This window comes from Diaporthe amygdali (assembly GCF_026229845.1).
Source record: "Diaporthe amygdali strain CAA958 chromosome Unknown NODE_28_length_639089_cov_64_968398, whole genome shotgun sequence".
Taxonomy (NCBI): Eukaryota; Fungi; Ascomycota; class Sordariomycetes; order Diaporthales; family Diaporthaceae; genus Diaporthe; species Diaporthe amygdali.
Genome location: NW_026517048.1, coordinates 414,439 through 428,871, shown reverse-complemented (window position 1 = coordinate 428,871; position 14,433 = coordinate 414,439). Strand labels below are relative to the sequence as shown.

General features: G+C 48.5%; 5 protein-coding genes across 5 annotated transcripts; all 5 read left to right on the top strand.

The window, feature by feature from the left end:
* Positions 1 to 869: 869 nt before the first annotated feature.
* J7T55_014843 (uncharacterized protein) lies at positions 870 to 2,494 on the top strand (the record flags this gene model as incomplete). Its single annotated transcript, XM_053131825.1, has 6 exons — positions 870 to 1,065; positions 1,127 to 1,183; positions 1,267 to 1,324; positions 1,466 to 1,551; positions 1,809 to 1,837; positions 2,024 to 2,494. The coding sequence occupies 6 exons, from the start codon at positions 870 to 872 to the stop codon at positions 2,492 to 2,494; spliced, it is 897 nt and encodes a 298-aa protein (XP_052990203.1).
* Positions 2,495 to 3,429: 935 nt separating this feature from the next.
* J7T55_014842 (uncharacterized protein) lies at positions 3,430 to 4,989 on the top strand (the record flags this gene model as incomplete). The annotated part of the gene is made up of 2 exons (XM_053131824.1): positions 3,430 to 4,063; positions 4,187 to 4,989. The coding sequence occupies 2 exons, from the start codon at positions 3,430 to 3,432 to the stop codon at positions 4,987 to 4,989; spliced, it is 1,437 nt and encodes a 478-aa protein (XP_052990202.1).
* A 712-nt stretch (positions 4,990 to 5,701) lies between these two features.
* Positions 5,702 to 6,586, top strand: J7T55_014841 (uncharacterized protein; the record flags this gene model as incomplete). The annotated part of the gene is made up of 2 exons (XM_053131823.1): positions 5,702 to 5,930; positions 6,006 to 6,586. The coding sequence occupies 2 exons, from the start codon at positions 5,702 to 5,704 to the stop codon at positions 6,584 to 6,586; spliced, it is 810 nt and encodes a 269-aa protein (XP_052990201.1).
* A 1,419-nt stretch (positions 6,587 to 8,005) lies between these two features.
* J7T55_014840 (uncharacterized protein) lies at positions 8,006 to 9,361 on the top strand (the record flags this gene model as incomplete). Its single annotated transcript, XM_053131822.1, has 2 exons — positions 8,006 to 8,219; positions 8,283 to 9,361. 2 exons carry the CDS (start codon positions 8,006 to 8,008, stop codon positions 9,359 to 9,361), a joined length of 1,293 nt encoding a protein of 430 aa, XP_052990200.1.
* An 864-nt stretch (positions 9,362 to 10,225) lies between these two features.
* Positions 10,226 to 13,411, top strand: J7T55_014839 (uncharacterized protein; the record flags this gene model as incomplete). Its single annotated transcript, XM_053131820.1, has 3 exons — positions 10,226 to 10,700; positions 10,870 to 10,926; positions 11,046 to 13,411. 3 exons carry the CDS (start codon positions 10,226 to 10,228, stop codon positions 13,409 to 13,411), a joined length of 2,898 nt encoding a protein of 965 aa, XP_052990199.1.
* Positions 13,412 to 14,433: the final 1,022 nt, after the last annotated feature.

Sequence of the window (14,433 nt, the reverse complement as noted above, 5' to 3'; positions counted from 1 at the left end):
TCAAACCCCACGAGATGCTTTGGTAGAGTTTTGCTTCAAAAGCGTAGGGTCAATTATTGGCCTTGTTCCCTGGTCACAGTACTATTGTTTGCCAAGATCAGCGTTGGATGGTACTGCTATGGTAGAATGTCACTTTGATTATATCACATCAATAGAAAAGCTCAGTGCTTATGAAAAGCATGACTCGTCCTGTCCACATATCGTGATAGCCGTGTAACCATTTCATTTGGTCTGGCCATCCTTTGGCCTCTTGCTCCCCCGATTAACACAGCCCAAGCCCATTCGGGCTTGGAGTACCTTGCACCAACACCTGCAGTAGCGTGATCCTTCTATGGGTCCCATAATGGTATTAGAGTGCAATAGTAACATTCCCTCGAAAGGTCACAAACCAAAAGATGCAAAGGCACTTCAAATTTATCCCCATGCGCTCTTTTATCGATCGACCGGAAGCGATTCCAGTAGACCTATTTAAGGTTCAAGTGCTTGCCATGTCAAACAAGAAATGCACATATATATATACAAAAAGAGGGATCGAAGAAGCCTCTACTGTACTAGAGAAAAGTGGATACTGTTCTGAGCTTGTCGATTGTGGGGCCAAAAGAGACCTCTGACTGCGGCGCAGTTCTAAGTTGGGACGTAGGAGCACTTACAGGATCTTGGGCTAGTGGACCTATGCACCCTGCATTTCGTTGGTAATAACATCCGATAACTGCTGGAGCCCCAGCACCATCACGGTCGGTTGCGTTTTGGTATTTTGCCCTCTTATTTTGTGCTTTCCGGGTCGTCTTGCAGCTGCTACCAGAACCTGCATTCTTCCCACGCCACTGGATGTACCCCCGGATTTGATAGAGCTACAGTCCTTTGCGGTAATGAGCGTCTTTGGTGGCCTTGATCTTTGCCTCTTCCCGGCTGGCACCCCACCAGATGGTGTGAAGTCAAACTTCACGAATCCGCCAACCTACGCGCCGGTCGTGATCGCAGTCACTGTAGTGGTGCTATTCTTTGCATCTTTATTCACGGGATGTCGATTGCTTGCAAACTGGAAAAAGCTCACATGGACGGATCGTACGCCTTATACTCTGCCGTGTCCCCAAGCTGATTCACGCACGTGGCTAACATGCTACAGACTGCAACACGTTGGCCCTTATATTTTCCCTCGCACAAAGCGGTTTGATGCTTGCTCGTATGTTTAAGCCACTCTTTTCGTCATTGGTATTCTTGACCACATTCATACTTCACTCAGGTCTAATGTAGCTTAGAACTCAGATATGTTCGGCACCAGTGGGACATACCAGCGTGTTGGTTTTTCGGAGATTATGCCAAAGTAAGTCGCCCAACTGTCTTGCCCAGGTCCAAGTGTCGACAATAATAGTCGCTAATGGCTCCCCGAATACGGGAGAGCCAGTAGAAATTGGCGACTTTGAAGATCATTGCATACTGACATTAGCTACTAGTTGATTTTCAGTCAGCAGATGATGCTCGTGCCGGGTCTCATATTCTCCAAGGTGTCCCTCTTCCTGCTATTCCTTCAAATATTTGATATTCGGGATGGTATGAGGCTTGCTATCCGCATTGGTATTGCAGCTACCCTTATTATTTACTTTCCAAGTTTCCCCATGGCAGGATACTACCAAGCCCCAAGCCCAGGACAAAGCTGGGAAAATGTAATGATCACTGGCCGGCCACAGAATGGCATTTACTGGGGAATCGTGCAGTCTGCATTAGGGATCCTTCTGGACCTATATATGTTCGTACTGCCGCTGCCGATTATAACACAGCTTCATATTTCAAAAACCAAACGCAACCAGTTGGTGCTAGTGTTCTCCACAGCTTTCATGTAAGTTATCAATGTTTCTAATGCCACCAGAACTACATAACTGAGCTCAGAATTCAGGGGCGTTGTCGCCAATATCCTCTCTCTCGTTTATCGAGTGATCGAGTACAAGAATATGAAAGATGCCACTTGGTTTCTTTACGTTCTTTTGCTCTGCACGTAAGTTACTCAACCCCAGAATCCGCCCAGCTCATCCTCGATGCTTACATTGAGGCCATCAGCGTCGTGGAACTCAACATCGCTATCATTGTTTGCTCAGTCCCCGGTTTAGCAAAGTTCTTTAGAACTTACGCTGCTGACTGGACCCCGATCGAATCACTCCGGTCCAAGTTCTTCAGCCCTGGTAACTCCTCAAATTCTTCTGGCTCAAATTTATACAACAAACACGGTTGGCCAGCCGCGCGCCAAGCTGAACAGAAGCCTGACCCGCACGTGGAAAGTGCTACTAGCCAGTCGACTTCAGCATCGTTGCATCGGGGTGGCATAGACGAGTCTCATGAATATGTTGACTTGCAGGAACGCTGGCAAATCGACCCTTACTTGGACACGCGGGGCCCGGAATACTCGTGGATGTATATGAAGAACGAAATGAATGGTGTCTCCATTGGAAGAAGTTCTCAAGAGAAAGCCCATGCATTCCATTCTGGACAGGGAGCTTGAGGTACCGCTCGCAGGTCGTCAATGGCTCTTTATATGTATCAGGGCAGCGTTTGGTATTTTAATAGATGATTCTGAAACATGTATCTCAGACTTCTTTATAGTATGGTAAATAGAACAAACACATTTGTATAGGCTGGCATAGGAAATGACTGACCCGGTATAGCGATACCAAGCTAATACTGTATACCCAGGTATTATGCGGCTATGTAACAATCCAGTATCAATTGTTTTTGGTACCTTATGATACACGTGACCAGAGCAACCCATTCAATTGACTTTCACCGATCCTTCAGTCTTCTGTAACTCACCCCAGCACATTGGTGCCGTCTTGAATAGTCAACCTGCCCGGCCCCTTGGGTCACCATAGCCACCTAAATTGAATCGCTAAAGGTGCCGAGGGCATGTTGACGAATCGACTGACAATGCCATGTGACGAATCTTTAAGATGTCGACGCGCACCGTGCGGGACATGCAATGACCTCGATTTCAGAGGACACCAACGGACAGATCTTGATGAGAAAGAGCTCGTCCTAGATTTTGCATTTCAAAATCTTGACACAGGCTGTCCGTTCTGCCGTTTTTTGACAGCGTCAATAGAGTCACTTGTGAATGAAGACCATTGGAAGGCTAGAGTTGTTCTGCAACATGATGAAGTTGCGCCAGGGCAACTTACCTTGAAGAAGGGCGAGCCAATTGTTTGCAACTTCTGGTTCAGATATTATTCAAAATCTAGTGGGCGAGATGATGCCTCACACCGCCGCATCGAAGATGTTACACTAATCAGTGGAGTCCGCTTTGTTGTTTATTCAGAGGAAGATGTGAGCATAAAACCTTGAGACGGATGCTATCAATAGATCTTGCGACTGACTATAGTACAGGAGTGCTCCATACTCCCTTCACTGGCCACGCTTCCGCCCTTTCAAAAAAACGTCGAGATGGCAGATGCAGTGTCATTTGTGCGACAAAGCATGCTCCACTGCTCTACCTACCATGAAGCGCTCCAATGTACAAGAGAGGGTGGTAGCTTCATGCCAACGAGAGTCATCAGTATCGACCCAAACGATCCTCCCCTTCGACTGGTTGAATCGGCCACGAAGGCTACATCGTATGCTACGCTGAGCTATTGCTGGGGAGGTACTGTGCCGCCAAGCACGACCCGGGCAAACATATCCGACATGTTTCAACAGATCACAGAGGACGGCCTTCCAGTCATGTTCCGCCAGGCAATTCAGCTTGCCCAAAGCCTCAAAATACCTTACATATGGATCGATTCCCTGTGTATTGCTCAGGACTGGCCAGAAGATTGGGAGGCTGAGTCAGAAAGAATGTGTCTGTACTATGAGAACGCATCCTTGAATATCGCCCCAGCATCCTCCGACAATCCTTATGTGCCATTTATAAAAGAAATCGATAAGATTTGGTGGCCTATCAGCCTTGAAATCCGCGACTTGCAGGATAAAGTGTCTCACATCACTGTGAGACGGGTTCCCCGCCTCGACACTCAGAACAATGACTTGGGGACATTATTTGGTCGAGCTTGGACCTTCCAGGAGTCAGTCTTCGCCAGACGTACGATTTACTTTGCTCGTCAGGGAATGATCTGGACGTGCTCCGACAGCATCACTTATAATTATTTAGACACGCATAGCTGCTTGGGACTGACCGAGATTGCGGTATCCCAAATCCTTCCAGAGACTGATACCGCTTTCGAGAGTCCAAGTACAATTGGGGAATTTTCAAGCTGGCAATTTCTGGTCCACGAGTACTCGTCACGCCGGCTCACCTTCGCCACGGATAAATTACCAGCTATTAGTGGCGCTGCAGCGAAGTTCTATGACAGAGTCAAGTGCCGTTATCTGGCCGGGCTTTGGGCAGACAATCTTCCCCAGGCCTTGATCTGGAGATGCTTCGGGGCTCTTTCAGAATTGCGACCTTCACCCAGAGAGTACGTCGCACCATCTTGGTCTTGGGCCTCTGTCACCCGAACTGTTTCATACCCTTTGTGGGGTGGATATACACGTCCAATGTTGTTCTATTCAGGAGTCAAAGTCCTGGATTTTGATTGCGATGTTCCTGGGCGAAATCCCTACGGCAAAGTGTGTGGAGGGTTTATGCTTTTGAGTGGAAAGACCGTTCTGGTGAAAATCAAGGTAGATGGCCACCATCACAGCATGGTTTCACGTAAAGACTGGGACTTCTACCCTGATTTTGCTCTTCAGCAATCTGGAGAAAGCATATTCCGCTCCATGCTTGAAAAGAGTCCATCGCCATTCGAAGCCAACGTTCATTGTCTCTACCTGGCTACCGCAAAGGAGTCCGGACACGTGGGCATACCATCTTCACGCACGCTTTTCACTCATTACGCGTTGGTCTTGGGTCGCTCTGGACCCGAAGAGGAAGCCTCATTCTGTCGCCTGGGCCTCATGCAGTCAACTTCAGACAACGCAATGAGACTTTTTGACGCCGCTACTGAAAAGACTGTTCGCATCATTTAAAATGTATCTGGGCTCGCAAGCATATTATCAAAAATATGATGAATAAAAGCGGCTTCTTCATAGACTATACTCTTAATAGGCACAGCATTCACTAGCGTTGATTTGTACGGTGACGGGGCAGTGTGTCCTTCGCTATCGAAAATGCTTTTTGCGAGTGTTCATGATCAGCAAGGGGGTTCAGATCTCAGCTGTTGCTCTCACAATTCAACTAAATCAAGTCTTGGGCCACCGAGAAAGGCGGAAGCCCACACTAATGCCCGTTCCTACCAACAACAGCGTCAGACTTGAAGGTATTCAATTCAGGCGTGCATCACGAAATACCGTTTTTGTTAGCTTGATACCACAATTAGACATTCTAGAGATTTCTTTTCACTAGTTCAGCGCTTGCAACGTCATGTAACAGATTGTCGATCACCTGCACCATGCAAAGTGACAGGCCGGTCGCATCCACAATAGCAGGAAGTGTTCGTCAGCATGATAGTGTGTCTCATTGCCATTGGGGCATGGCACATAAAACGGCACCACTATGAAAGCAACGCAAATTGAACCCCTCCTTTTCGCGTAAGCATTTAGTCTCCTTACGAAGGGAATCGTGCAGACCTCTTCTTCCTTCGTCTGTCCAAAAGTAAATGTCTAGAATCTACAACTGCTTAACTCTCCAACCCGTGCAAGAAACGATATCCCATAGAAGAAATTGAGACTTGGACTAGCCATGGCGACTGCAGCATCACGAGCCGGGTATAGCAAAGAACAGCATGCCCATCAAACAGATGGATACGGGCAATATGTGGACATCCCATTCAGTACTCTCGAGCATCAGCTTCATGCCTCTGCACTGGGCGACTGCTCAGGCATCACTGTGCTTGACCTCGGTGGCGGCCAAGGCCTTCGGGCCCGCCAGGTCATCGACCACGGTGCTGCCGCCGTCGATGTTGTCGACTGTAAGTCTTTCCACGTTTCTTTGGTAAATTCCTGGCTCGGCTTCCGAGTTACAATTCTAATCCTTATCAATATAGTATCTCCGGAAATGATGCAAGCCGGCCAGAAGATCGAAGCGTCGCTGGGCAGGGGCGACAAAGTCATACACTGGTTCGAGGGTGACGTATCCAAGCCCGAAAGTCTGGCGAGTGTTCCTCTGAGATTCAAGGAGGAGGGTTACGACATGGTCATGGCGAATTGGCTATTCGACCATGCTGGGAGTATGGACATACTGGACGGTATGTTCCGATCCGTCGTCGCATACTTGAAGCCCGGAGGACGTTTCGTTGGCACTCGGGTCATTCACGGCCACACTTCCCCGGCTGCGACCACTGGCAAGTATGGATACATCTATGAGGATTTTGAAGAAATTCCTGGCGGGATGGCATACCGTTACACCTTGCACGTCAAACCTCCGGTTCAGTACGACGGCGCGAGCATGGAGGTGACCTACGACCCAGCTCTGATCAGCGAATTCCACGCTAAGTACGGATTGGTGGACACAGAGCTTGAGCCATCTGAGAGTGCAAGCTGCCTTCAAGAAGACCCGGAGTACTGGAGTCTGTTCATCGAACGCCCCAGCATGGCGGTGGTGAAATCCAAGAAGAAGCAGGACTAAGCCTCGGCAGATGAGTGCTTATTACAAGGGTATTTTCCAAAGCCGTGTGTACCTACCAGGGGGAAGGGGGGTTTCTGAATGTATTACAAAAGCATTGCAATAGCATGTCGCAATAGTATTGAAATCAAATCAATCAATTGATATGATTATAAAAAGATTTTCTGTCTTTATGATGTCGTGGTTGATAGCATGTCAACCACGACATCATGTCACACCATGTCAACCACAACATCAAAACCAAAAAAATGATATATCACTCGTCACCCACCCAACTACTTATCAGGTATCTTTAAGCTTGACTATATACTATGGGAGGGTCTACGGATCTACGGAAATATCTAAAAATAGGACCGGATTTAAATCTTATAACATTCAATTCAACGGACATGCGCTGACATGATATCGATCTTGACATGCGCTGACATGATATCAACCTTGACATTATATTGATATGACACAACCTTTTGATTCCATTTTCATTTAACAAGTATTTCTTAGTCTTTTGTAAGCATTTCGTTATCATTTTTAAATTTTTGATTTAATGTTAATATCGTTGCGAGAACGTGTGCATTGCGTGACCCAATCAAAAACCCCCCCTCCCCCTGGTAGGTAGTTGATGTCAACAAAGACTGGGATTGCAAACGTAGTAATCTTGTGCCTCCTTCAAACCAAATCAGAATTGAGCTCTCCTGTGCCCGCGGATCATAAACCGGTTGTGTACTGGCAGTATGCGTGCCGCAGCTTGAAGTACGTTCGTGTCCGAGAGACTGACTACGTGGTGGTTCATGTAATCAAAGACTTCATTGGATGGCTCGAGCGGGTGACCGTTAAACATCTTCGAGTCGCACATACCTAGGTTCTGCTCTTACAAGCTAGTGTTTGTTACGCCGCCGGACCTGTGTTACTGTTCGATGTCCCGATCCGCTACCCTAACCCAAATGTACCGGGATTTCCGAAGATCTGGCAACGGTCTTGGCGTTTGCGGGGTATGATGTGATTATCCGATTCTGAAGACTCCGTTATGCCGGGAATTCTTGCCATGATAACACGTGGAGAAGCTGTGCCAGCTCACGCCATTTGATCATGCTCCGATACACTTTGAAGATCATCAACATCTTTTAGGAGGGAGCATTACTTAGACACACGTTCGATAATCGAGGAGTCGCGTCTATAAGTGCCAAGCGGTGTCAGAAGTAGGCTCCGAAGCTCGGCTCAGTTCGGATTTACGTTTCACGGGCCTATTCGGAACTTCCGCGGTTACGTTGTCTCAGCCATTGACAGGACCGTCAAGGTTATAACAGGCTGGCAGACACCAAGGAAGGAGAACATAGAATTGGTGATCTACTTGATATCTGGACCACTTCCTCGCGGAAATACGCCATATAGCCTGGAAGAAAGACCCGCAAGAGACCGGTGACCATGAGCTCCGAGGCAGCACAGGCTCAGCATGGCGGCGAGTACCGCCAGTTCCTGCCCGACTTGAGCATTCCCAGGTTCACTACCATGCAGAAACAGGATGCTCATGTATACGCAAAAGAGTTTAAGGAGGGGGGCAATCCTCCATGGCTTCACGCTCTGTATTTGCACTGGCTCAAGCTGCTCAAAGACCCATTCAAGGGTATCACAACAGACGGTAGGTGTATCTTATCCTCTGCTACCAAAGTCTGCAAATCGGATGACAGCTGACATTGCATAGGCAATGTGAGACCAGACTTGTTTAAATTGCAAGACGAGGAAATCCCGATTGACGACATCGTGACTGCTACGAACGCTGTCGTTGCTTTGCTTGACCCAGCTCAGGCCAAGCGGGTGAAGTATCATGTTGATGCCCCTGAGTGGCGCACATGGAGCAACCCTGAGTTCCTGCTCAGCGACAAAGGGATTCGGCTTGACGAGATTAGCTCCGAGTTGCGAGAGAAGATCTTGCTCGTGCTGAAGACAACACTATCTCCCGAGGGATATCAGAAGGCATTGGGCGCGACGCGTGTGAATGGGTTTCTCGGTGATCTCGTCAAGTCACCAGCCATAATGAATGAGTTCAGCTACAACTTCGTCCTTTTCGGCGAACCATCGGTAACGCGGCCTTGGGGGTACGCCTTCTATGGCCACCACCTCTGCCTCAATATTTTCTTTCACAAGTCTCAGATTGTCATATCACCATGGTTCACAGGCGCCGAACCTAACCTTATTGACGAAGGGAAATACAAGGGAACACGGATACTTGAAGAGGAAGAAAAGTTGGGATTGCAACTCATGCAAAGCCTTCCTGCCGATAAACAGTCGAAGGCACAGATATACAAGCAACTGAGGGACCCTGCCATGCCTCACGGCCGATGGAACCATGACGATCAGCGCCATCTCTGCGGGGCGTACCGGGACAATCGTATAGTGCCTTACGAAGGCATTCTTGTCTCAGAAATGACACCTGACCAGCAAGAGCTGGTATTGGGGATCCTCAATCAGTATCTTCTCTATCTACCCGCCTCAGCCAGGAAGCTCCGCTTGGACAACATCAAATCATGGTTCCATGAGACATACTTCAGCTGGATTGGGGACTATGGCGATGCGGATCCCTTCTACTACAGGATTCAAAGTCCCGTTATCATTGTAGAGTTTGACCACCACTCAGGTGTCTTCCTCACAAACAAGGAGCCAGCGAAGTTCCACATTCACACGTTGTTGAGGACACCAAATGCTGGTGACTATGGTATGGCTTTGAGGCCGTTGATTCCTAGCAGCGAACAAGCTTTTACTTGGGACGGTGAGAGAGATTAGGACAATACGGTTAAGCCCTTCGGATGAGGCCAGAAGCGCTGAGTGTTGACACATTGGATGTCATCAACAATTATTTGTCCCAAACCATTTGAAATTCCATCAAAATTACACGGGCGAAGTGATAGCCCCTACGAGACGCTGTTCAAAACCGACGATCTACGTGGGGCACCAAGCTCGCTTGTCGATCCGACGCGTGAGGCCTGGGTTTGGCTGTGATATTGAGATATATCAAACCATTTGGTGGTCCAATGCACGAGCTTATGCTCCATTTTACCCTTCAGGAGATATGACATATTTCAGGAACCCGCTAGGACGTTTCGGGGAGCAACAATCACGTGTTGAGGATTCCGCGCAAAGAATCTTGTTGTCTTAACAATATACTTTGTTCTGCTGTATTATGGAAGTTCCCGACACTTTGAACGACTACTAAGCCTCGATTGAAAGGTATTTTGATTGACCAAATGCGGAGATGCCGCAGATGATTGCTCGCTTTAGGGCCACGGCAACGCTCCCCCCTGGCCGTTTCCTTTTTTTTTTTTTTTTTTTTTTCGACACTGAGTCCAGACATTGTTCACCTAAACTTTGCAAAGCCCGATTGTATTAATTAGCCGATTGGGATCAATGTCATTGTCTGTCGCATAGCTCTAAGGTGGGCGTTGAGCATGGTTTGAAGCTAGGTCCTTTGCCATCTAATCATACGCTGTGTGTGATACGTCGCAGTGAATTCTCCGCCGTTCTTATTTAATCAGCCTTATTACCATGCTTTTGAACGACCCATAGATGACTCAGTCCAATTACCAGAGACTCCGTTCTCTTCATTCATAAAGCCACATCACTTTGTAGCAAAAGTCAACCATTCGACATATGGAGAACACACGGCCGAAGGGCCGTATCCCTCTGCCTAGGGTTCCTGGTCTCAGGAACACAACAAGAAGAGTGGCAGCAACGTTCAACCCCAAGGCCATTCTTGAAAGGGTTGCAAGTAGAGGTAGTCTGCGGGATTCTGTTTCCTCTGTGCCAGTCGAAGGACCAGAAGACCCCGACGAGCCGGCAACTATTCTCACAAGCTTAGCATCCCAGCCCCCAAGCCCGCTTGCAGACCTCTCATCTCTGTTGCCAGTCGAACATACATTTGAGGACAATGACGGTTTCACAGCACTATGCAATGATCTTCTAATCCTCAATGCGCAGCAGCACAATGACCCCAACGTCCGCAGTATCAATATTCCCGGCAGTAGAATCTTCGTCAGCCCTTATCAGCTCTATCATGGTTACCATCTCTTAACTCAGCGTGGGAGGGACCTCAATGGCGGTATTTTAGCTGACAATGCGGGAACTGGTAAGACTTTTATTTGCCTTACCGCCTGCCTCCTACGAGCACTTGCGTTTGAATCTCAAAGAATGGTGAAACTATATTGGAACGATCAAACAACGGGAAGAAGAAGACGAATTGGTCGATCAAATGAGCTTCATCTTCCAGAAGGGGCTAATGGACGAAGTTGTCCTAGTCAGAAGGCTGGAGCCATTGTGTGTTATTGCGTCCCAGGCTCGCTCACCAGAGTCCTGTGCGATTCCACGCCTAGCGGTGTGAGCACTCTCTATTGCGCTATCGAGACATGGCCAGATATTTTAAACATAGTTCAGACAGCTGCAGTGAGCACCTCAATGTATCAGGTCTGCCTAGTACACAACGATGCACCGGTGCGTTTCATACGCCCGCTGCAACCTTTGGTCAAAACGCTATCCCGCGGGGTTGAGTCTGATCTCAAGAACCCTTCACCGGCATCGTTCATCTTCATCACGACTCTAAACTCTCCAAGGCTTTGGAATGTTTTCTCACAATATTCACTGCACATTGGACTATCAGTCTTCGATGAAAGCCATCAATTCATTAGGACTAAAGACTCGCTGACGATGAAAATTGCCTCTGCGTACTCTGGCAGTGGTGCGGATGTGTGGTTTGTCACCGCGACGCCCTTTTCCGGGTGCACTCTTGAGCACTGGGCTCCTGCGATAAGCCTCATAGCTCCGAATCGAACAGAGGCCATGCGGGACTTGGTGATTGCATTGAAGACTGCTAAATCGTCCGCAGAGGCTGATGACGCTCAACGCTTCGGTAATCTTTGGGACGCTGTCTTCGACAAAAAGCTCGTCGTTCGGCATTTTGCAACATCGACTTTCTTTGGAAAGTCTATTTCAGATGTTCAAGACATCGAGCCGAGGATCATTTCTAGACAAACACCAGCCCAGTACAAGGGGGCTATTCAACAACTCGCGAACCAGATTGCTCCAAAGGATCCGAAACTACGAGACCCAGGGCAACGTGGTCTGCTTTACTTTGTTTCCCTCTTCCCAGCAGCGGCACAGATGATGATCGACAACCCTATCGCATTTGACAATCTTGCTATTCGCGATCTCGTCCGGGAATCGAAGAACAGATTGCGTATCGAGCAGTCCGAACCCCTTCAGAGACTTGCTGATCAAATTATCAAAGAAAGCCCAAAGTTAGACTATATCCTCGAGGAGCTCAACCGCATGGGTCTGGACAAACGTGAGCGCGAGCCGACTGGCAATTCCAGCACCTCCAAATTTGGTGCCGGCGAGGACCTGCAGCTCAAGAAGATGGTTATCATCACCCCCACAGCGGTTTCTGCGATATTCCTTTATTTGGCTTTGGTCAGAAAGCGTAAAGACGTAGTCATCGTGCACAACTGGATTTCGAGCGCCGATAAACAGCAAATACTTACATCGTTCCAGAGCCTGAGCGCAGCCAAGCTCGTAAAGCACAACCGCATTCTGATTGCGCCCTACGCCGCTGCTGGCACTGGAGTGAATCTCCAAGTTGCCTCGTACCAGATTCTGACCTCACCGCTTCCGGAAAAGTCAAGCCAAGTGCAGGCGTTCGCGAGGACGAACCGCGCTGGCCAGCGTCTCCGTCCCCTGTCTCACAAAATCCTGGTTCTTGAGGATAGCCCCGTAGATCGAATTATGCTGGCGCGTCATGCTACACGGGAAATCGAGAGCAACCCTTTCCAAATCAGCGAGCCTCTGCGTCTCGCTGGAGATATTACGATGGGCAATTTAGTGGAACCCGTGGGTGTGGTTGATGAATATTTGTGTTCCAACCATGATTCCAGCCTGGGCGTGGGAGATCTGTCATTATTGCCGGAATCAACCAAAGACGAGGAAGGTATCGATCAGACAAACTTGCAAAGTACCAAGAATGACACGCCCAGCCCCCCGTCATTGCACACTGTGAGGGAATCTAGCTCAGGCACGCCTGATTCTCAGGCTGAGCAGCTCACGACTCCTCAGCGCCCCAGAACCCCAAGTCAGGATGACAATTTGAACAGGTTGAGCTCCTCTAGCTCGAGTTGGCAGCTTACTTACACCCCTCTGCGACCCGGAGTCCACAACCTTGGCCCTAGGCCCTTGCCTCCTCTACCAGGTCCGGAGCCTTCGTCTGATGAAGACCCCTTCATGAACACAACCCCAATTCCTAGGCGTTACCGAATCAATGTCGACCAGGATGACTTTAAGATCTGGGTGAGCGATTCTTCATCCCCATTGTCAGAGAATGACTCCAGCAGGCGACCAACTGGGCCCCTGACCGTCAACCTGCCCGCGGACTTCTCCCCATCATTCGGGAACATCGCAGCAATTGTGGACGATATTCGCCGAGGTGGTGGGCCAACTCAGCGAGGCAAGGCCATCAATTTGAGGAACAACGATGACGCCCCGTCCTCAGATCTTGAAGAGAATGAAATGCCGCAAGATGTTCGTTTTCCTGGGCCAATTGAGCGGCCTCACCTTGTACGACAGTATGGGGATGACATGGATCCTATCCTGGAAGGAGGAAACAGACCAGTCTCGGTCGTGGACCTGCCACGACCCATTGGGACTTTCTCATACCACACGGAGGAAGCCAAAGACCAGCTTGAGGAAGACGCACACGACGCCGGGACGCTCGCCCATAGACGCCGGGCTACTATCTCCGACGGCGGATCCAGCCGCAAGCCTGGACAGGAGTTTCACCGGACTAATACATAGAATAAAATCAGTGGGTGGAAAGGGGATCGGCGTAGATACCGCATCGGTAAGTGTGCGCAAGCGCAGGAATGAGTCAGGAGTTAAGGGTAGGTAATTGAAATATTTACTACTTGGATTAAGAGAAGGTGATCGCTGTTATTCATTGCTCAGGACGTCTTGTTGACCAGCCCCCACTTGAAATTTGAAGATGCCAATGTGTTAATTGTATGAATTTGTTCAAATATGAATCCATTGAATTCTCAAAATATTAATTCCATTCTTTGTATCTCTGTGGCAAAGACAATTGGCGGTATCTTTAGATAGTGCTCTGTGTTTAAGGCCTTTGGTAGGCAGGTATGGACCCTTAGCAGTACCCGGATGAAGCCCTAAATGCGGGTGGTTTTGTAACTGACTCTTACAATTTGTTTATAGTGGACGTCGCCGGATACGTATTTCTGACCTCGCTTACCGTACGTTTGTCAAGACCCTCCTGGCACGTTGTGGGTCCATTCTCCCACCATGAGTCAAGAAACATGACCTGAAAGGGAGGATTCTCCGTCTCTCTCCTTTATCCTAACATTGTGGTCTACGAAGAAAACTGTGAGGTACGTTATAGCTCAACACTCTTTCCACTTCGTAACGATGAATTAAAAATAATACTCATCACTCGTATCCGTCTCGCTCAGTCCACTTCTACGGACCCTGTCTCGCCTTCCTGCAAACCTCGAGGGTAGCCATGGCTTCAAAGCCCAGGTCCCAATGCTTTCATCTCGTCATCTATCCTTTCTCCTGTAATCCATTCTGTTCAAAGGACTGAGAATGTCGCTAGTCAATAAGCTCTGTTATCAAGGATTGGGTGGTTTATCACTGGCTGGAGCGTTGGCCAAGTACGATTTGAGACGACTGATTGGCGTTTATTTCCTACCTAGTGCGGAAAAGATTAGTTCTTTCTACCAAAACATTGAACTCACCGGTTGAAATGGTAAGATTATCGACAGTCATGAGAATATTTTACAATCAAAGGGGAAACAATTCTGTAGTAC